The following is a 23,151-nucleotide window of genomic DNA, read 5'->3' on the forward strand; positions in this document are numbered from 1 at the left end:
TCACTAATTACCTCACTAAAAGGCAAACTAAATGGCAGAACTCTTACTCCCATTTCCTAACCACCACTGGTGTTCAAGGCTTCATTTTGGGCCCACTTCTGTTTAGCATATTTATCAATGGCTTCCACACTGCACTCAAGGCTCAGTCAATCCAGTATCTGCACTGCAAACTCCTCAGAACTACACCAACTCACCCAAATCGCCCTCACCTCCACTGAAATTTGGATGTTTAATCTTGCCCTGAACCCCAACAAACCCAAACTAGTAATCTTTGCCCCCAGAAAGTCCACACCCCTACAAAGAGAACTTTACCATTAATTTCCTAAACAGTACCATCTACATTGTACCTAGCACAAGACTCCTCGGTGTCCAACACAAACTTCAATCTACCTGCACATCCAGTCCCATGTCAAAAAAGACATCAAAAGCTTGGCACACTATGACAAACATCTAATCAGTGCATCAGCCCAACTTTTCCTTGCCTCTTTTTTTCTATTACCCTCTTACATATGGTACCTCTAACTCACCAACAGTCATCTCTGAAATCCAAACTAGACTCGTGCTACAACAAAAATGCCAAGTTTGTAACTGTCTCCTACTCATCCCACCACTGCTCATCATTATGCAATCTAAAATGTCGATCTCCCTATCTCACCTTTAGCCAACTAGAGCTCACAAACCCATTCATAATCCATGTGCCCTGCTCTTTCTGTACTTTATACCATCCTAACAGACCACTCCGATCCAACAATCAACTGCTCGCAAATGTAGAAAAACCCAAACTCTCTGCTGGCCAGATGCTTTACTCCTTTACCATTGCAAAACTTTGGAACTGCCTCCCCACAACACTTGGATCCACCCACTCAGTAACTCTCTTCAAAACATCTCTGAAACCCCTCTGCTCATCTTGGCTGTGCACATGTGCTACCACCACATCTCGTATAACCTAACTTCAACCATCAACTATTCTCACCCCCACTCTACTACTCTGCCTCTCTTCCTGTCCACCTCCCTCTTCTAACCCTTATTGTCCTACCATTGATCACTCCTGTCTACTTCTCTTCCTAACCCTTCTAGACCTACCACTGACCCAGGCGAAACCTTCAGGTTCTCTCGCAGCCTACCTTATCACACCACCACTTATCTGCAATATCCAGACTTTGCAGATTCCTGCAACAGGACTCAACCAATCGCTCCAACATTACCCCTCCTAAATGTTCATAGATTAGTACTAACCTATGAACCTATAAAAGACTTAAAACCTATCGCTCCGATATTACACCTCCTAAATGTGTGTAAAGTTTAAGTACCTAGTCTCCAATTTCTATATCTGCTTTTCATCCACTGCATGAAGTGCCTTATATAAATTTTGCTAGTTGAAAACTACTCATATGGAATGTTCTCATGCATATACTCTGATTTGAGAATGACTACTTATGTACTGTTTTTTTCACCAATTGTATAAGCTGCCAATAATATATACCAAATATCTTAATTTATGTCAATTCTGTACTGTGAAATGTCTTGTATGTGCAGCTTTTCTCCCTGGGACTCAACCGAAAATGGGCACTTATGGCCCATCCTGGTAAACAAATACATTATACACAAACACTGACACAGGTACTCTAGAGGTTCCTACCCAAATTTAATTCCAAGCTTCATCTACTAAACACAGCAAGCTTAAATCCTAATAAAGACCATGAGTTTTTGCCAGTACCATAAAGAAACAGTGGAAACACTGAAGCTGGTACCTAAAGGCCCTAGACAGACTGATTTAATGTTCACTAATTTAAGCAAAAACTGCCTGCTGATCAGTGCAGAATACCAAGGGTGGCAAAGAGCAGTCTTTCTGACCTAAACAAGCAAGACTGGCAGCCTTGTACAAGAGTCTGGCTGGATACCTTGGATTATACAATAAGAATGGTGAACTCCTGAAAATGCAATAGAACAATGACAAACTTAAGAAATCTAATAATCCTCCAAGAGGAAGAAAACTTTAACAAACTGTATTGCTAAACTGCATACAACTCCAGAGCTTAAAAGTGCAACATACAGCCTTTTGTGCAAGGTATAGGTAGCATCTCAAAAAAGGAAATGCAACAGCAACAAATTTCATGAGATTACATAAACTGTTTCATAGTAAAGTAAGACATTCTACACAATGTTATTTTCCCCAAGTAGTTTTATGATACTCACCTGCTTTGGTTGTACAACATGCTTCTGAGGAATTTCCCTTTTCTACAACAGAAAAGTAGTTGCAAATTAATGTTCTCATTTGTTAATCTGTTTCTACAGTTAACTTTACACAAATCTGTAGACGCCCTTTTGCAAGTAAACTGCATGTTAACAGTTCACAGCACTTATGTTAATGCCTTCTACCACCTTAAAATCTTGATCCATACCTAGGATATTCAATACCTTTTTGGCATACACAAGCTGAAATGGAGTCCTGTAAACTTAAACTTATAACAGCAAAGTTTAGTCACCTGTGAGAAAACACTAACCCTTCTGGGTTTAGATCATGTACAAGATTACTGCCGTAGCATATCTTCAAAGTGCTACTATAAGATATTAATTTTGAATCAATGTTATTACCTTTCAATCCAAACCCTCCATAAAGTTGTGTACTTACCATAACGTTCCATGCGAGTTCATCTCGCCTTCATTATTTACTGACTGGTTCAGAGACGATCCCTTGGCTCAGAGTCGGACAATTGCAAAGCTAGAGGTCTTCAAACAGCTTGAGGTTAAGCCCCTATCACATGATGCACCTAGTTACCTCAGATCTTGTTTGCTGCGTATAACAATACCACATGTCATTCTATCACTCCCAAGAGAAGGTACAGAAAGACTGAGCAACCAGGATGTATCCAGCAACTGTCATCTAAAAGCCCAGGGGGGGGGGGGGGGGTAGTAGGGAGGGATGCAAGAATGAAGGAGAGATGAATTCACATGGAACGTTATGGCAAGTACATAACTTCTTTATGTGAAGTTCTATCTCGCCATTCTCCACTGATGGGTAGCGTCCCAAGCACCATCAACCTTGGGTGGCTCACGGGAGCATATTTCTCAGGACTGTGGATCCAAAGGAGCCCCTGTCAACTTTGTAAGGAGTGATAAAGGTATGAAGTTTTGACCAAGTGTCTGCTGTGCAAATGTTATCAATAGGAAGTCTGGCAGAAAAGGAAGAGAATGTAGAAACAGCTGTGGTTGAGTGAGCCTTAATTTTATGCTGTAAGGGCATACCGGCAGCTGAATAAGCAAAGGTGATACAATCAGAACCATTTAGACAGTTTTAGCCACTGGCCTACCCTTCCTGGAGTCTGAAAGAAAAGCTTTGCTGATTTCCTGAAATCTTTTGTTCTGTCCAAATAAAATCTGAGCTGTCTGATCATCAAGTTTGTGTAGCATGTACTCTAAATTGTTTGAATGGTTGGGAACAACAAGTACAGTTGTGTACACTTAACATAAATGTAGATGTTAAGAGTGTACTCACTGTTGCAGTCATTACAATTGGGTAATCTGCCCTCAGGTCAGCCTGATAAACAGTCTTGGGTCCTGCAGTTGCTGTCCATTCTTCCATGACATCAGGTTGTCAGGGGTATACATCAGTTTTTCTTGCCCCAGATGTCAGGTGCCCCCTGAATGGGGTGCAAAATATATAAATTTTAAACATATATACCTGATGAAGTCTAGAAGGAATAGATGAAAGCGCGCTCAATCCTTTGTTTGTGTTGTATATTGGTCTTGGTGTTTCATTAAATGTTCGTTTTTATTAACTGAACTATTTACTTGCTTTTTTGGAGAAGCATACAACTGGCTTTGTGGCACGAGTAATATACGAGGATACCCTTTATGGTAAAAGCTAGCGGATTTCCTTTTGTTTTTTACTGGTGACGAAGTGGAGTAGTGGAGTTTGGTGGAGTTTCTGGTTAAACATATATACCTCCTAACAAAAGCAAATACACCAAAACGGCTTAAGTGTAGACAAATGAAGAGGCATAATAAGAAAAAACAGGGGGCTGGAGGGAGGGTAACCAGGACTGCAACAGTGAATACACTAACATCTACATTTATGTTAAGTATACACAACTGTACTATGTTGTTTCACTGTTGCAGTCATTACATTTGGGTAGATTCCCAAAGCTAAGGATGGGAGGATGGATTTATGCAGTATTAAGACTGGCTATATACAGTATTAGGACCAGCTATAAGGCCCTGCAAAACAGCAGTGGCAAAGCCAGCTCTGGATTTAGAGAAAATTGATATTGCTTGGGGAAAGTATGAACTGAACTCCAGGTAGCAGCTACTAGAATATCCCTGGTAGGAATACTTCTGAGAAAGGCTGTAGAAGTAGATGCAGCCCTGGTGGAATGGGATCTGATCCCCTGGGGGATAGGTTTTCCATGGTGCTTATAGCAGAAATTAATGCAATGGCTTATCCATTTGGAAATGGCTTGCTTTGAAATAGCCTTTCCCTCTGCCCCTGCAGCAAATGCTACCAGTTAAGACTTTCTACGAGATTTAGTCCTGTCCAAGTAAAATCTAAGTTGTCTGTGTACATCCAATGAATGCAGAATCTGCTCCCCTTTGTTCTGCGGATTGGGAAAGAAAGTTGGCAAATGAATGGACTGATTAAGAGCCACACTGGATACCACATTGGGCATGAAGGATGGGTTGGTCCTGAGTGACACCCTGTGTGCATGAAAGATGAAAGGCTCCAGTCATAAGGGCCTGTAATTCTGAAATCCTTCTAGCCAAAGTGATTGCTAAAAGGAAAGCTATTTTCCAGGAAAGGAATTTTAAGTCTGCAGTAATAGCTGGCTCGAAAGGAGGTAGAGTGAGTTTTTCCAATACAAAGTTAAGGTCCCAGGCAGGGGTTGGAGCTCTCCTGGGCGGCCTCAAGTTTTTGGCCACTTTGAGAAACTGCTTTAACAGAGGATGAGAGAAGAGGGGAGGTTCTGTGCTGTAATGAGCTGAAATGGCTGAGGCATGGATTTTTATGGAAGAAAAAGACAGGCCCTTGTGAACCATCTCAGTTAAGTATTGCAAAATCTGAGGTAAACTGGGCACTGCTGTGGTCATCCCCTGAGATTGATTTCAGGCAAAAATCTTTTCCATTTGTCAGCATAAGATTTTCTGGTACAAGGTCTTCTCTCCTCCAAAATGACATCCATCACAAGTGTGCTGAGGGATGCTAAGGGGGAATTAAAGTGATTAGCCAAGCTGCAAGATACAATGTTTGGAGCAGAGGGTGCAGAATTTGGTTGTTCTGCTGAGACAGTAAGGAAGGTGTCTGAGGCAGGTGCCATAGAGTAAGCTGTGTCAGACTGTGTAGGAGTGGGTACCAGTGTTGGCGAGGCCAGTCTGGAGCAAGCAAAATCATCTTCTGTTTGTCCTGTTTGACTTTTAGTAGAACTTTGGAGAGCAAAGGCAGCGAGGGAAGGCATAGACTGATAGGTTTCCCTAGCAAAAGGATAGAGCATCCACTTTCCAGGCTTTTTAGTGAGGAGTTCTTGTGCAAAATTTGTCCAACTGGTAGTTCTGGGGTGAGGCAAAGAGATGTGTGGGCTCCCCCCATTTGCGTGTCAACATGCTGTAAATCCACGGTTCCAGTTTCCATTCGTGTGGGTCCATGAGATATCTGCTTAGTCTGCCAAAATATTCAGCTTTCCTGGCAGGAACTGGGCTTGTAGTTGTACTTGATAGCTCAAGGCAGTGTTCCATAATGCCATGGCTTGTCTGCAGTGGGGGTAGGAATGTGCAACCCCCCTGGTTATGTACCACAACTGTGGTGGTGTCAGTCTTTATCATTAGTTGCCCTGGATGAAGGTAGTCCTTGAAGGCTGTCAGTGCTTTCTGTACAGCTAGCATTTCTTTTTGATTGATATGAAGGTGCATTTGATTTGAACTCCATTTGTCCTGAATGCACTTCCCTGCCAGATGAGCCCCGTCCATGCATAGTCTGATGCATCTGTAGCTAGGGTTTGGGCGGCAGGGGGTGGTGTGAATAGCAGTCCCTTGTTTTGGTGGCAGGCCTCTGCCCACCATAGGAACTCTAGTTGCAGGCAAGGTATGATGGGAATCATCGTTTCCAGGCTGTGAGAATGTCGACTATTATCTTAAGTACCACTCACGTTTCCTCATATGCAGACTTGCATATGGAAATAGAACACAGGAGGCCATGAACCCCAAGGCTTGCAGTATTTGTCTTGCTGATAGCAGGATTTTTGTGGCCACCTGTTTGAAGCAAGTCACAAACTGAATTTGCTTTTCTGGTGTAAGGTAAGCCATCTGGGCAGTTGTATTCAAGCTTGCACCCAGAAATTTTATTTTTTGATGGTACTATTTGTGATTTATTTTCATATATGGTGTACCCTAGACACGTTAGAACCCTTTTACAAACGCCAGATGTTTTAGAAGAATGGCCTTGTTTTCTGCCTGAATTAGACAATCTTACAGGTATGGATATATTTCTTTGCCTGCGAAATACAATTACTGGAGCCAGGCACTTTGTAAAGACCCTGGGCACAGTAGATAAGCCAAAAGGCAGTGCAGAGAACTGATCATGCAAAAAGCCTGCTGTAAAGCAGAGGTATCTTCAGCAAGATTCCCTGATTGGGATACGCAGGTATGCCTCTTAGATCTAGAGTTGCCAACCAGGCATCTATGCCTAGTATAGGAAGTAACTTGTGAAGTCAGCATCTTGAATTTTGGAATGTCCAGGAAAGTGTTTAGAATAGACAAGTCCAGAGTTGGACACCATGATTTGTCTTTTCTGGGTACCAGGAAAAGTTTGGAAAAGAAACCTTGTCCCTTTTCCCCTTGGCAGGTCTGGCCATCAGCTTGGAGTTGGCAACGTTTGGAAACTAAATCTGTATCCCTGGGACACTACTTAAAACCCACTTGTCCTGGGTCATAACTAGCCAGTTTTTTGCATTAAGTGCCGTTTTCCCCCCCCCAAAGGGGAGGCTAAAAGTTAAGTGCTTGGTAATTCTAATGGAAAGTCATTGAGACTGTTTACCAGAGGGAGGTGTCTTGTTGTTACCAGATTTGGAAGAGGAGGCACCCCATTGTTTAGTTCTGAAAGTCCCTTGGGACTGAAACTTGGTGCTTTTGGCATGTCTGGGTCTGGCTTGAGGGGCTCTGGAAGGAACTGGAAAGGACCAGTTCTTAGTAGGCCAGTGCCTACTAAATCTTGGAGGTTGTACTTGTAAGAAATCTTTCACAGTCTGCATAGATTTAGCCTTACCTTCCATCTTTTTTAGAACCTCTTCAGCCTTATTGCCAGATGGTCCTGCTGCAAAGGAGCATCCAACAATTTTGCTTTAACATGATCAGGCAGATTTGCTCCTTAAGCCAAGCATGCCTTCCAAGCACAGACCCAGTAACAGCAGCCCTGCAAGAGGCCTCCAAAGAATCAAAACCACATTGCAAAGTATGTTTTCCAACTTGTTCAGCTGAATGCAATAAATTCTATAAATCTTTATTTTCCACAGAGTCAGAAATCATTTTCTGTTTAAGCAGTCCCATGATATGCTGCTGATATTTTAGCATATGAAATTGACAGTTTAAAGCCCTGATTGCCAAGGTTGCATAAGTATAAACCTTTTTCCCCATTTATCCAGCGCCCTGGAGTTATCAGTAGGGGTAGAATTTTTAGCAGTAGCCTTAATGCCATTGGCCCCAGAGAAATGGTTTCAGGGTCCACAACAGGATTTTTGAAAAGGAATTTGTAGGAATCAGGAACCCTGTAGTATCTGTCTGGCTTACAAGGGGCCAGAGGCAGAGAATCAGGGGCCATAATGGATTCTGAAAACACAATGTCTAGTACAGGAGGTATAGCAAAGGCCTATGCTGAGGAATAAGAAAATCCCCAAGCCTCTTTTTGGATTCAGAAAAATCCTGACTTTCCCAGTGGAAGTGTTCCTTTAAGGTATGTAAAGTTTACCCAAAAGAAAAATCCTCAGGGGGAGAAGCAGAAGGAATGGAATCCTCTGCATCAGTCCTCATAAGCAGGTACAGACAAATCCTGTTCATTAGAAGTCAGAAAAAATAGAATCCTGTTCATAAGTTTCGTAGTAAAGTTCAGCCCTAGGCCTCTTTGAAGGTGGGGGTTGGCTACCCCTGATTAGATAATATCTTCAGCCATTTTGATAATTTGTTTTTTTAGGAATAGGGGGGCCTGCACATGTGGCCTAGGCATCGGTTTTTTAGACACGGATCAAGATTTCGGCCTTAATATTGAGGATGGCATCTGTTTAATATACAAATCTGTAGGCTTCAATACACCCTCAGAAGCTGCTGCCTGCACAGCGGCTCCGGACCCATCCAAGGTAGAGACATCCACGGGTTCCATAACTGAAGCATCTCATGGCATGCCAGACTCCAAATGGGTCTCAGTAGAGGCCTGCGAATCAGAAGTAGCGGGTATCAGGAGCTGCGAAAGCACCTCAGAGTACCGGCGAACTAGAGACTTGCTTAGAAGTGCCCTCGGCAGCTTTGGACCTCAACGGCCTGTCTGTGTTTTTAGGTATTCCGGTAGTCTGATTGCTAACTGACATCATTTCTGGATAATCAATCATTGCTGGATAATTAAACAGTGATCCAAAATATTTAGAAGCACAAATGTACTGATGGATAGTGCGTCGATTAAATAAAGCACAGGACAGACAGCAAGGTACGTTGTGGTCAGGGCCTAGGCAAGGAATACAGTACAAGTGAAAATCCTTGAGTTATTTGCTTCCCACAAGTAATAAAATAAGAAGTTATGTACCTACCATAACGTTCCATGTTAGTTGTCTTCTCTCGCCTTCTTTCTTGCTTGATGGGTTCGGAGCCGATCCTCGGCTCCGACTCGGCACTTGCTAAGCTCGAGAGTCACTTTTACCAGCTCGAGGCAGCCCCATATCCCATGATGCAAGGCGGTAAGTACCCAGATCTCGTTTGATGACAAAGGGCAATAGCACCAAGCATAAAACACTTCCAAAAGGAAGAAAGAAAACTTACAGGATGGAAGAAGGACCAGGTCTGAATGGTCTTCAGCATAATAATTTCTTATAGAAAGGTCTGTCCAGGCCTGGGGGAAGGAGGGAGGGTCGAAGAAAGAAGGCGAGAAGACAACTAACATGGAACGTTATGGTAGGTACATAACTTCTTAATGTTAAGTTGTCAATCTCGCCTTCATTCTTGCTTGATGGGACCGTCCTAGCACCTCTATCCTGGGTGGCTCAATGAACAGACTCTTGAGGACTGTAGAGCCAAAACTGGCTCTGTCCCTGGAGGCCAAGTCCAATTTGTAGTGGGAAACAAAAGTATGAGGAGTGGCCCAAGTGGCCGCTGCACAAATAGTGTCTAAAGGAAGTCTAGCTTGAAAGGCTGTAGAAGTAGCTAAGCTCCTAGTTGAATGTGCTTTAGGTTTTGAGCACAGCTGTTTTCCCCTGAGCAGATAAATTTCAGAGATGACCGAAGAAAGCCATCTAGACAAGGTCACTTTAGAAACAGGAAGGCCTTTCTTATTATCCGCATAGGAACCAAAAGTTGATCAGATTTCCTACATTTTTGTTCTGTCCAAATAATATCTGAGTTGACGGTGGACATCAAGATAATGTAGTTTTGTTCGGCTCTGTCTGAATAGTTTGGGAAAAATACAGGAGATCAATGGATTGATTCAAATTGGTCTTTGAGGCGACCTTAGGCAAAAAGGTCGGATTAGTTCTCAATGATACTTTGTCTTTGTGAAAAACCAAATAGGGGGGTCGAACCGATAGAGCCTGAAGTTCAGACACCCTCCTGGCCAATGTAATAGCCACTAGGAATAAAGTTTTCCAAGAAAGAAATTTCAGGGAACAAGAAACAGCTGGCTCGAAGGGGGGGAAGAATCAAGGATGTCAGCACTAAATTTAGATCCCACTGAGGAGGAGGATTCCTGATTGGAGGCTTTAGCAGGAAAATTCCTTTCAAGAAGGCCCTGCAGAGCCTATGGGACATAATATTGTGATCTGCGATCCCGACATGAAAGTTCGAGATAGCAGCCAATTGAACTCTGACTGTGGAAGAAGAGGAGCCTGCATGAAAAATCTCTGCTAAGAAGTCCAGGACTGCCTGAACAGGGGCAGTGAAAGGATCAATACTCTTGGCCTTAGCCCAATAAGAGAAACGTTTCCATTTGCTTGCATAAATCCTCCTGGTAGAGGATTTTAAAGAAGCTACTATGATGTCTCTAACTGGGTTAGAGATCAAAGGAAGCCTGGCTAAGGAAGGAAGTGGAGCAACCATGCTGTGAGGTTGAGAGAAGGGATAGACCGGTGCAGCTGACTGGATGGGTGAATCAGAAGATCTGGCACTGGGTCCAGATGCCACGGCTGCACCAAAAGGTGACGATGGAGGAACGGAAACCAAACTTGTCGAGGCCAGTAAGGGGCAATGAGAATCAATTTGGCTCTCAAAACGGTTGCCTTCTGGATAACTTGAAGGATCAGAGGAAATGGAGGGAAGGCATAAAGAAGTCCCTGGGGCCAATCCTGTGTCAGAGCGTCTCTGGGGGGATGGCCTGGAAGAGGGAAGAGAGAGAAGTCTGGGCATTTGCTGTTTTGGGGAGTAGCAAAAAGATCGCAACATGGACGACCCCATTCCAGAAAAATCTCTTCCGCTATAGATTGCTTGAGAGACCACTCTCTGCTCAATCTGTCCGCTACAATGTTGGTTTTCCCAGGGATATGTGTTGCTACCAGAAACCGATGAGAGGAGATTGCCCATTGCCATAGTCTGAGCGCTTCTCGACACAAGGGGTAGGACTTGGTTCCGCCCTGTTTGTTGATATACCAAACTACAGACATGTTGTCTGTGTGGACTGCAATTGTCCCTACGGGAAGAAAGTCGTTGAGGGCTTGCAACGTTAAAAGCACTGCTCTCATCTCCAGGACATTTATGTGCAGGTGGTATTCGAACGGCTGCCACGTCCCATGAACCATTCTGCCCTGATAATGACCCCCCCACCCGATCAGGGAGGCATCCGTGGTGACAGTGGCTACCGGGGATGGGGGTACAAAGTGTCTGCCTTGGTGAACCTGGGGAGATGTGATCCACCAAGCAAGATGATCTTTGCAAGTCTGTGTCACCAGAATCTGGTGATGCATTGGAAGTTGTTGGTACGACCACTGTGTGAACAGCATCCACTGAAGAAGGCGCATGTAGAAGCGAGCCAGGGAAGAAGAGTAATGGCCGCAGCCATGAGGCCTAATACCTTTAGAACCATTCTGGCCTGTACTTTCTTGTTGGCTAGAATGATCCTGACATGACTTTGAATGTCTGAAACTCTTTGATCTGTAAGGGTAGCTGACATCCGAACAGTGTTTAAGTTTGCGCCTATGAAAGTAATAGACTGGCAGGGCGATAAGGATGACTTTTCGAAGTTTATCGAGATGCCCAAAAGAGTACAAAGCTTTATTGTGTAATTCCTGGCTTGAATAAGCTGATGCCTGGTGGTGGCTGAAAGGAGCCAGTCATCGAGATACGGAAACACCTGGAATCCTTGATGTCTCAGGTGAGCCGTGACCACTGCCATGCATTTGGTGAACACTCTGGGGGCTGTAGTGAGACCAAAGGGCAGGGCTCTGAACTGGAAATGACTGGACCCCAGCCGAAAGCGGAGAAATCTCCTGGAGCGTCTGTGGATTTTGATGTGATAGTACGCATCCTGAAGATCTATTGAGCACATCCAGTTGTCCTTCTGTAAGAAGGGCAGAATTGACTGAAGAGTGACCATTCGGAATCTTGTCTTCCTCACAGACTTGTTGAGTCTGCTGAGATCCAATATTGGTCTCCAGTCTCCGTCTTTTTGGGGACCAAAAAGAACCTTGAGTAGATTCCGGGCTCTGAATGATCTGTCGTAACTGGCTGAATGGCTCTTTTTTGCAGAAGTTTTAAGACTTCTAACTCTGCAATTTCCCTTAGACCGGGTGGTACATCTGGAAGGGAATTTGAGTGATAGAAGGGACTTTCCTCGAAAGGAATTTTGTAACCCTCGGATATGATCGACTGTACCCATCTGTCTTGAGTGAGGGAACGCCAGGCTTCTGGGTACAGCGATAGTCTTCCCCCGACTGCCTCCAAGGATGGACAGCCGGGCAACATCTCAGGGATGCTGAAAGGGCTTGTCAGAGAGAGGCTCTCTGTTTCCCTGGTTTTTTGGACCCCCTCTGCCTCTAGAGTGGCGTCTGTTGTTGTTACCCCCTCTGCCTCTAGGGGTAAACTGACCACGTGAATCGGCGTGACTCCTTGGGATTTTGGAACCACATTTTGCCACCCTTCTGTCCTTTGGGGTAAGGTCTAGAAGGGGTGGAAAACGGACTCCTACGGCAGAAAGAGTCTTGCCGTCCTGCTCACACCTGGTCAAAGTTTCCTTCACTTGAGGGCCAAACAAAGCTGACCCATCAAAGGGAGAATTTGTGAAGGACGCCTTAAAGGGATCTGCAAAGTTACATAGCCGCATCCAGGCTTGGCATCTAAGGGCCACACCTGTACCTGCGGCCTACTCGCTCCATCAGCAGCATATGATATTAGCCGCATGGAGGAGTTTGCAATGGAATTAAGGGTTCCTAGCTGCGAAGCAATTTTTCCTGAGCTCCTGCAGCTGTAGGATCCTGTACAACATCACCTAGCTCCTTAAGGATATCCCTTTGGAGTCTGGTGAAGTGACATAGATAATTCAGCGAGCATAGCAAAGGTCGCTGAGGAAAACATCCGCTTACATACCTATCCATGGTCCTAGAGTCCTTATTAGGAGGATGGACGGCACGGAAGGATCTGAAGTTCCTTCTTGGTGGCAGCAGCCACCACCATGGCATCAGCGGGACACCCTTAGTGAGGAATTGCTTATCACAGGGGCAGTAATAAATTTTGAAGGCCTCCTAGGGACTGGCTCTACAGAGTCAGGAGCAGCCCACGCCTTCGGGCAATAACTTGCATAAGGGGTCGAAGGCGGAGACACCCAGGAGGTGGAGGGCCGAGATCCAAACGCCTCTAGGTATACTGACTCATCCTCAGAGGGATTATTGGTGGGCCAGTTTCCCTCAGTTTAAGTAGTTCTAGGATGTCTGAGAAGGAGACATCCTCAGAGGGGATCTTGGGGATCCCTCTGACTCATCTAAGTCAGTATCTGAAGTGATAGACTCGGGGGAGTCTATATGTTTCCTCTTACAAGTCCTCTTTCTAGGAGGATCTCCCGAAACATCAGGAGAATCCTCGGAAGAGGGGGATATTCCCAATGGGGAAACCTGAGGCGGAGGATCACTGGGTCCTGTAGCAAGAGAAGTGGCAGAGATGTCAACAGGCACTACAGAGGGAGGAGCTAAGGGAACAGACTGCTGGCTGATACCAGTGGCCAGCACACTCTTCTTCACCTCGAATGCTCCCCTCCCAGGCAGGTCCAAGAGAACCCGTTCGAAGAGCTAGGAACTCCAGGAACCACTAAAAGGGAAGTCTCCGAGGCAGATGTCGGAGCCGAGCTCACCAAGGCCGAGGCTCCAAGGGGAAGAGCGGGTTCAGACAAGGGTCCGATGCCACTCACCCCTCGGAGGAGACCATGGAAGCCTGGCCACGAATCCCTCTAAGGAAGGTCTCGAAGAGGAGATAAGAGTAGAGGCTGAAGGAACAGAAGGGGGTATCTGTCCCTCAGCCGTAGCAGTAACCATTCCCGAAGACTCCAACTCCAAGCTCTGGGGTAGAGTTGAAGGAGGAACTGCAACGGGGTGTGGACCAATAGCTGTCTGTTGAGACGGACTATGTAACATTTGGGCCAGTGCCTGTGACTTAGTAATCTACTGACCACTCTCTCTAAATCATGGTCAGAAAGCCTGGATGACCTTGAAGATCGGCTCCGATGGCTCCGTTCGAGAGGAGAGGTGAAGCCGAGCCGAAGTATCGGCTCCAAGGAAGGAGACCTAGACCTCTTCCTCGAAGGAGCCATCGGAACCGATGAAACTATTGAACCTGTCGGAGCCGACAACTTATCGGAGCCGACAGGTATCCCCGATGCATCGGCTCCAGCCGAGCCGATACAGCCACAAAGTAACTGTGTCGGAGCCGATCGGAGCCGACACCGATGCCTGAGCCACATGGTGGTCGGAACCGATCGGAGCCGACACCGAAGTGGTCGATGCAGAATCGGCACCGATAGCCATCGGTGCCGAAGGCTTAGTTAAGCCAGAATCGGCTCCAGCCCGGGCCGATCTCGACTCAGAACGAGTCGGAGCCGAGGCCGCAGGCTTGGACACAGAAGCCTGGGCCTTGGAAGACTTAGCAGTCTTGGATGGAGCCGACTTAGCCGGAGAGCCCTCCGGCTTAAGAAGGCCCCTCAAAATCAACTTATTTCTTCTTTCCTGCAGGACTCTCTGGCTGAAAGAATGACAAATAGCACAGGAGTCCTGCAGGTGAAGAGGCCCCAGGCAGTAAAGGCAAGAAGTGTGACCGTCTGTCAGAGACATTTTCTGACAGCACGAGTCACACTTCTTAAAGCCTGAGACCCTTTCTTTAGACATGGTGCAAACACAGACACACACACCAGTCAAAGAAATTAAAGTATACCAAAAGGTATAACTAAAAAACACACACACACCCTAACAGGGGGGGGATGGGAGAAAGTCTGACTAAAAAAATAAGGAGACACAGATAATTTTCTGTCAGAAAATGGTTAAAACTAAAATAAAACTAACAATAAAGGGTTTTTTAGTTAAAAGGGGCTAAAATAGCGAAGTAGCAAATCACTTACCAGGAGCTGGTAAAAGGAGGACCTCATAAGCGAAGCGGCAAACGAGATCTGGGTACTTACCGCCTTGCATCATGGGATATGGGGCTGCCTCGAGCTGGTAAAAGTGACTCTCGAGCTTAGCAAGTGCCGAGTCGGAGCCGAGGATCGGCTCCGAACCCATCAAGCAAGAATGAAGGCGAGATTGACAACTTAACATTTAACTTTTAGTGACATCGGTAAGGAGCAAGAAAAAGTTTCCCCAACGGTGAACTTAGCTTTTTAGTTGAAGACTTCGGTTCTAAAACTTGAAAATGAAAATTTCAGGAGTCAGCCGACTGGCACTTGCGAACTGCTTCCGGCACCGCACAGCAAGAAAGACTGATGTAATGGCGTCAGCTGCATGTTTTATACCCCTGACGACCTGGCATCACGGAAGGGACAGCAACAGACACCTGACCCAAGACTTTGTTAATTAGGCCAACTGAGGGCAACCTGCCAGATTACTCAAATGTAATGACTGCAACAGTGAAACATGAAGAACATCTGGCAAATCAATTTGGCTGAGATTAGTTTCGGTGCAAACTTTGAACAAACCCCTCTTTCTTCCCAAAGTGAGACTCTGGAATATCAAATGAGGCGGCTTGATGGATAAGGCCTGAAGCTCCAACACTCTGCGGGCAGAAGTAATAGCCACTAAAGATAGTTTTCCATGACAAAAATATGAGGTCACATAAGGAAGCTGGTTCAAATGGTGGAAGAATTATGTGGGAAAGCATAAAATTGACATTCCATGGAGAATAGAGAGATTTCACATGTGGTCTAATATGAAAGGTCCCTTTGAGAAAGGCTTTGGATAATTTGTGTGACATAATATTCAATCCTTCAAGTCCCAGATGAAAGTTAAACACGGCAACAAGTTGAACACTGACTGTTGCTGCTGCAACTTTTGAATATCATGGTTAAGCATTCTAGAATAGAGGCCATAGGGGCATGAAAAGGACAGATATTGTTTTTAGAGGCCCATACAGAAAATTGTTTCCATTTGTTAAGGTACAGCTTCCTCAGAGGATTTGAGAGGAAAGGAGAAATTGCTTTGTCTCATTGGAAAGGGTATGGAACTTAGCTACGAGGGGAATTTGAGCAGCCAAGCTGCCAGCTTCAGGGACTGCAGAGAGGCATGAAGTTCCCCCCGATGAGCGAGTCAGGTCTGGAAATGGGTCCAGAATCCAGGGGACCTGCAAAAGATGAAGGAAAAGGAACCAAATCTGACGAAGCCGATAGGGAGCTATTAGAATGACTGTCCTTCCCAGGGCTTTGGCTTTCTGTAATACCTTTGGTATCAACAGGATTGGTGGGAATGCATAGAAGAGACCAGAGGGCCAATCGTGAACGAGTGCGTCCTTTGGGGCTTCTCCTGGAGGGGGAAAGGACTTAGTAGCTCCTGCATTTCATCATGTGACTGGTAAAAATGTCTCAGCAAGGCTGGCCCCACCTGCGGAATATCCTGTCTGCTATTTCTGTCTTGAGGGACCACTCATGGGACAACAAAATCGCTCTACTCAACTTCTCTATCACGTTGGACTTCCCCAGGATGTGCATTACTAATAGAAAGTGCTTGGTGGAAATTGCCCACTGCCAAACTGAGGGCCTCACGACAAAGGGTAAGATCTGGCTAAATACCAGGCCACTGACATGTCCATCGGAATCGCAATCGTACCCAGAGGAACAAAGTCCTGAAGTACTGCTCTCATCTCTAGGACACTGATATGCAGATGCGTCTCTTGATCAGTCCATGTGGTTGGGCTGTCTTGCCCTGAAAATGCCCCTACCCTATCAGGAAAGAGTGGGTGGTCACTGTGGCCGCTGGAGGGGGTAGCTCAAATGGGCACCCTATCATAACATGATAGGTCAACCACCACTGAAGATACTTTTTGCAGGAATTTGTGACCATCATGTGAGACCCTAAGGAGCTCTTGGTAAGACTGAGTGAACAGCAGTTGTAGTATCTGCAGGTGCATACGACCTAGTGGTATGGCTAGAATTGCTGCCACGATCATGCCTAACAGTTTCGGAACTTCTGATGCTGGTGCTTTGCCTTTGGATATTAGAATGTGGACATACTGATAGAGAGGAAAGACTTTCTACTGGAAGTCTTAGTGTGGTGGTGGTGTCCAGTTCTGCTCAGATAGAGATATGCTGCGATGGCGACAAGGCAGATTTGAGTTTATTGTAATGCCCAGCTGACTGCAGTGTGACAAAGTGGACTCCCTGGCCTGAATGAGTTGATGCCTGGTGGTGGCAGTAAGGAGCCAATCATCCAGGTGCGGAAACGCCTGGAATCCTAAATGCCTCAGGTGAGCAGTGACCACTGCCATGCATTTGAACACACTGGGGGCTGTAGTGAGGCCAAAGGTTAGGGCTCAAAACTGGTAATGATTGGCTCCCAGCCAGAAGCACAGATTATCTCTGGATGGCCTGGCCATTTTTGTGTGGTAGTACACATCCTGGAAATCTATTGAGCACATCCAATTGTCTTTCCCTAAGAAGGGAAGTATCGACTGAAGCGTGACCATCTGGAACTTTTTCTTTACAGATTTCTTCAGTCCGCCGAGGTCCAATAAGTGTCTACAGTCCCCTATCTTTTTTGGAATTAAAAAAATCTTAAATCCCAGATCTTGTCTGGTCTGATGGGACTGGCTGGATAACTTTTTTAGCAACGTTTGGACCGCTACTGTTGCCTGTAACTGGGTGGAACATCCGGGATTTTTCTAGTCAGTGAAGGGGGTGTGGCAAATGGGATGAAGTATCCTCTGGAAATACTTTGTACCCAGCTGTCTTATTTTGAGTCAGACATCTGGGTACAAAGATAAGCTACCCCCGACTGCCTCCAGAGCACGACAGTCTGGCTTCCTTTCAAGAGCGCTAGTAGGGCTTTACGAAGAAGTGATCTGTCACTCTGGTTTTGCAGACCCCCCTCTGCCACGAGGGTGGCTTCTTCCATTATTGCCCCTCCTCTGCCCCTGGAGGGGGGGTGACCACATGTCCTGAAAGGCTCCTTGGGCTTTTCGGAACCACATTATTCCTCCCTTTTGACCCTTGGGGTAGGAGTGGAAAAACGGACTCACGGCAGACTGGATCTTTCCCTCACACCTGGTCAAAGTTTCCTTAACTTAGAGCCCGAAAAGGCCAAAGGGAGTATTCAAAGAATGACCTGAAGGACTCTGCAAACAAGCGCATCCAGGAGTGTCGCTTAACAGCAACTCCTGTACCTGCTGCTGCCCTATTCGTTCCATCAGCTGCATATGAAATGAGTCGCATGGATGAGTTCACTATGGGGTTGAGGGTAGCAAGCTATAAGGAAGCTGTCTGAAGCTCCTGTACCCTGAAGAGCATCTTCCAGCTCTAAGGAATCTTTGTAGTCTCATAAAATGGGTTAAATTAAGCAGAGTGCAAAAGTCACTGAACTAAACATGCGCTTCCCATATCTATCCATGCTCCTGGAGTCTGTTAGGAGGATGGACAGGTTCATAGGTAGTTACTAGGCTATCGGCCCAAGGGCCTAAAGCCAGTCTAGCCAACAAGGTTCCCTGGCTTACGCCACCCAAGAAAGTCAATTTCCTGCGCCCCTGTCAAGCAGAGCCAAAGAAGTGATCCCCGGAATGTATTTCCTATTTCCCATCCACTCAAGATTTTTCTTGGAGTGCTAATGAGGAACTTTGCTTTACATAGATGGGTAGCTTGTTCCAGAGTACAAGAAGTCTCTGCGAAAGGAATCTATCCCTCTATGTCCTGTTTATTGGGGTGACAAGGTTTAGGTCCCTAGAGCGTGTAGCTCGGAGGGATTGGGATTTCTTAAGATGTAGCATGTCCAACAGCTCTGTTTAACATAGCTTTATATACGGATAGTCATTACTTCATCACAGTATAGAACTCTAACATTCATTACTACACATTTATATGGATAGCTGTTTTTTATGAAATCTGACAGCTTGCTTGTATATAATGATGAAGATAGTCACCTTGTTCATTCATTCATTTGTTATTGGTTTTGTTGGCGGGCTCTCGTTAAAATTGTCTTTTTATAAGGCTTTTACAAGGTTTTAATAGATTTTATATATATTGCATGTTCATACTATGACAGGACTTTTTTTTGGTAGTGAGATATTGCATTATATCTATTTGTTCATACACTACTTATATATAAACGAAGTGAATGAAGTAGATTGAGTATGAATGATTTTATCACTCAATTAATTAGCTAATTATCCATAATGGAGAATGTTTCTAATTGATGATTTTGTTAATTGATAACGTTTAATATAAATAGATGCATATATGATTGATTGTTGAAACCTGAGGAAGCGTGCCGTTTTGGTGAGTGAAAGCACTAGTTCTAATAAAATCGTTTCATCTACAGTATCGTGGTGGTTCCTTATAACTTTGTATCAGCTTTATATGTTAGGCAGAGATCTCCTCAGACTAGGCAACATGCTACAGAGTAAAGCTGGAGTTTTCTGAGTCAATGTAGGGCATCTGAGGCCAGTAATCTGAGGAACTTGTGGCCTTTCCAGCTGCTGCAGATGTCTTGTGAGGCACATTCCAAAAGGGACGTACTCTAATGGTTCTAATGACTCAAGTAGAGAGGAACAATGACCTTTTCCTGGATGAGAACCCTCTTGTGATGGTGTGCCAAATAGGATTTCCCGACTACTGTGGCGATATGATTATCAAAGGAGATTACAGTTCACCTGGGTCCCAAGGTCTCTTCACACATTCAGCATACTACAGTTTATGTGGTAGTTCATGGGTACAGAGGTTTTACCAAAGGGGATGACCATGCACTTTTTGGCATTGAGCCTGCGGTCATGCCTCTGACACCAGGCATCTGTCAGTGAGGCCCTTCTGTAGGATGTCCACATCATTTGGGGACACTATTATGGCTCCTAGATTGCAGTCATCTGCAAACTTAGCCAGAGGCCTTCTGTGTTTGGTAGCTACTTCTCTGAAGTACAGGCTAACAGAAGAGGTCCCAGGACTGAATCATGTGGTACTCAGTCACTGGTTTGAAGTCAGATTTGGAGTCTGCAAATTTACAGTGTGGGTTATGTCAGTGAGCCAGTTGGCAACCCATCTTTTGACAGATTTATACCTAGTTTAGAGAGTTTAGCTATAATTCCACAATGGGAGATGGTGTCGAAAGCCTTGGATAGGCTGTGAGAACCACCTTACCCCTCTTCTACGGCTTTGGTGACTCCCTCAAAGAAGTCTATCAGGTTCAGAAAGCATGATCTGCCTTTCACAAACCCAAACTGAGTGGGGTCCAGAGTTTGGAGATTACCACTTTTAGGTGGCGCCATGATACGTTCCATGACACTGCAACCCAGGCTCGTCAGGCTAATAGGGCAATAGTTCCCAGAATCAGTGGTGGCTCGTGGGTAACTGTTGCTGTGCGCCATTCAGTGGACACATAGCCTGATGAGAGACTGACTGAACATGGTGCTCGGGTGGGGAGCCAGTTTGTTCTGAAGTTCATGTAAAAAAACAGCCTGGGATGTTGTCCGGTCTCATGGATGCTGTGTTTTTGGTTTTAGAGTGTGCAGCTTTTACCTGCATAGATGTGATTACAGGAACTCTGCACTCTTCCTGTATAGATATTGGCCCTTTAGGAGTGAAGGGGTAAAGGTGGCACAACCTATGCCAGGATGTTAGCAATATCAGATGAGGAAATTTGACATTTCCTTTTTGGTGGCTGCCACCATGGCATCAACTGGCACACCTTTTGACAAAATTTATCCTGGAGGGGAAAATATAAACTTATTAGGCCTCCTAGGGACATGCTCCATAGCATACAGAGACTCCCACACCCTTTGTGAGACCAGCTGCATAAGCTCAAAGGGCAGAGATACCCAACAGATTGAGGGCTGAAACCCGAAAGCCTTCAGAACTGACTCGTCCTCAGTAGGGTTTTTGGACTGCCAGTCACCCCCTCTGCCTAAGAATTTCAAGTATCTCAGCAAATGAGATCTTTAGAGGGGGACCCTTCTGATTCATCCAAGTCAGTATCAGATGTTAAAGACTCCTGAAAGGAGTCTAGATGTTTCCTCTTACAAACTCTTCCTGGGAACCTCATCAGTGGGAGCTTCTGGTGAGGTCTCGGAAGGGCAAGGACCACCCAATAGGGCTTCCTGAGGCTCTGGTTCTACGCTTGGTCAGGATCTGTGAGGCAGAAGCAGACAGGCGCTTTAGGGGAGGAGGAAGCCAGACCAGAGGTAGAGGGTGTCTTATGAGACAAAACTCATGGCTTTGAAAGCACCTCTGCTCCGATGCAAGGGAACTGACGGATCTGAGTAAACTGTAGATATCCCCAGCAATGAGCCAAAGATAGGAGCAGAGCTCATCTGAGCCGAAGCTCAGATAGGCAGAGTCAGAACAGACAAGTCTGTCAGACTACCCTCTCCAGACCCGACCAGAGAGTGTTGGCTCCTAGTGTCCTCGATCAACACAGTGAATGTCAGAGTGAATGGAGCTGAAGACACTGGAAAAGGCATTGGCTCAAAGGGTTCCACAATCAACAAGTCTAACTCCTTTGCCCCCGAAGGGCCAGTATAGCTCGGAGGAGGAACAGTTTTAGCTGGTGTAAGTTTTCGGCTCCAAAGCCATTTGGGAGGGATTACAAACGTTTTGCAAACGCTGGTGCCTTAATAGCTTCTGCACCACATGATCCATATCCAGATCAGAAAGACTAATAGAGGACCGAGATGAATGGACCAAAGGTAGTACCAATTGTAATAACGGACTCTTAGGAATGTCAGATGCCAGCTCCGAAAAAGAGACAGTCTGTTCCGATGTCTATGGAGCCGAAGTCAAAGATATCTTTTGTCTCAGACGTCTTGGAAGGCTGAGGACTTGCTGGATCCATCTTGGTCGCTCAAAGCTTCTTGGAAGGAGGGTTTCAACAATCTTTTGTCTATTAATTTCTTTTTTCTTTCCTGTAGGATTCTGGAGAAGAAATGGCATATGGAGCAGCTATCCTATAAATGCAGGGCTCCTAGACAGTACACAACTGATGTGGCTGTCAGTTGCAGACATCTTTTGGCCACATTTCAGGCACTTTTTAATGTCTGACAGGGCGCTTATCTTGATCAATCTCAGACAGATTACTGTTAACAAAAAAATCCTCAACAGTAATCAAACAAGGCTCTTTAGAAAATCAGGCTAAGTCACACAGACTAAATCTAAATATTAAAGTGACAGAAGTCTAAAGCACAAAAGATAAGACTACACAACATAAAAAGGATAGCTGCTACAAAACTAAGCCTTATCCAAGTGTTAACAATAATTATATCAGACAGAAAATTGTCAACTGCAAAAATCCTTAACAGTAATCAAACCAAAGCCTTTTAGAAATTTAAGGTTAAGCCACACCCACAGAGCAAACAACTTAAACTGACTATACAGTTATCTATTTTGTATAAGTTGTGACAAAAGGTCACCGACTAAACACACTAGTAATAAGAAAATCCTTAAACTAGGCCTAAAACAAGAGGCCAACTAGAAATTTAAAGCACACTAAGGAAAGGGACTACAATATAGGTAGGCACACCAATAAGCTATAAGAGCTTTATAAAACTATCTAAAACTACCTAAATATGAATATAATTAAGAAATATTTAAAAAGTTTTACTGGCCTGAGCTAATGCAGAACCTCCGATCTGTTGCAGTGGCAAATCAGATCTGGGTTAACTCTAGGTGCATCATGGGATAGGGACTTGGCCTCGAGCTATTTGAAGACCTCGAGCTTTGCAATTGGCCGAATAGAAGCAGAGGTATTGGCTCCAAACCCATCAGTAAAGAATGATAGGCGAGAGAACTTCACAAGCATTTTTGCAAGGTGCAAGCCCTCTTGAACCCTAAATCTTGCAATTTAATATACTAAAATTTCACTGCCAGTGTAGGCTAGGAAAGACTGCTAACAGTTATACAATCATTCAACAGCACCCACTAAAAACCTCAATCACCTCCAAATCATCTACATATACTCAACCAGTTTAGCTTACAAGTTGTGGGGTTTCGGGACAAACAGCACTTTAAACCATCAGTTTTGTTCTAGTAAAGTGGAAAATAAGATCGACATTCATTATGCAAATCAGACTGAATTATTGGCTAGTAGACAGCTGCTTTCCCCTTCATTGTAGGAGTATAACAAGGATAGGACAGGCTATGCTGTTTTTTTCTGCCACAAATGTGGCTGTAAGAAAGCAAACTCCTTCCAGTAACAGGTACACAATTTAAAGAAATAGTTTGTGGCTGCTTATTAAGAGTTACTGCTGCACATAGTTACTGCACATTTGTTTGCTTTAGGGGATTCTGCTAAAGACCCATAACATTCTCATACCAGCCAC

The 23,151-nt window shown here is 45.0% G+C and overlaps 1 protein-coding gene across 1 annotated transcript in view; it reads right to left on the reverse strand.

Moving 5' to 3' along the window:
- CAPRIN2 (caprin family member 2) overlaps positions 1 to 23,151 on the reverse strand; it is a 1,868,571-nt gene that overhangs the window by 638,127 nt on the left and 1,207,293 nt on the right. The window contains exon 10 of the mRNA XM_044087251.1: positions 2,197 to 2,238. Coding sequence (XP_043943186.1) covers positions 2,197 to 2,238 — 42 coding nt within the window. The remainder of the gene's footprint in view (positions 1 to 2,196; positions 2,239 to 23,151) is intronic.

The sequence above is a fragment of the Protopterus annectens genome, chromosome 11.part0 (assembly GCF_019279795.1).
Source record: "Protopterus annectens isolate FY-2018-M chromosome 11.part0, PAN1.0, whole genome shotgun sequence".
In the NCBI taxonomy this organism is placed as follows: domain Eukaryota; kingdom Metazoa; phylum Chordata; order Ceratodontiformes; family Protopteridae; genus Protopterus; species Protopterus annectens.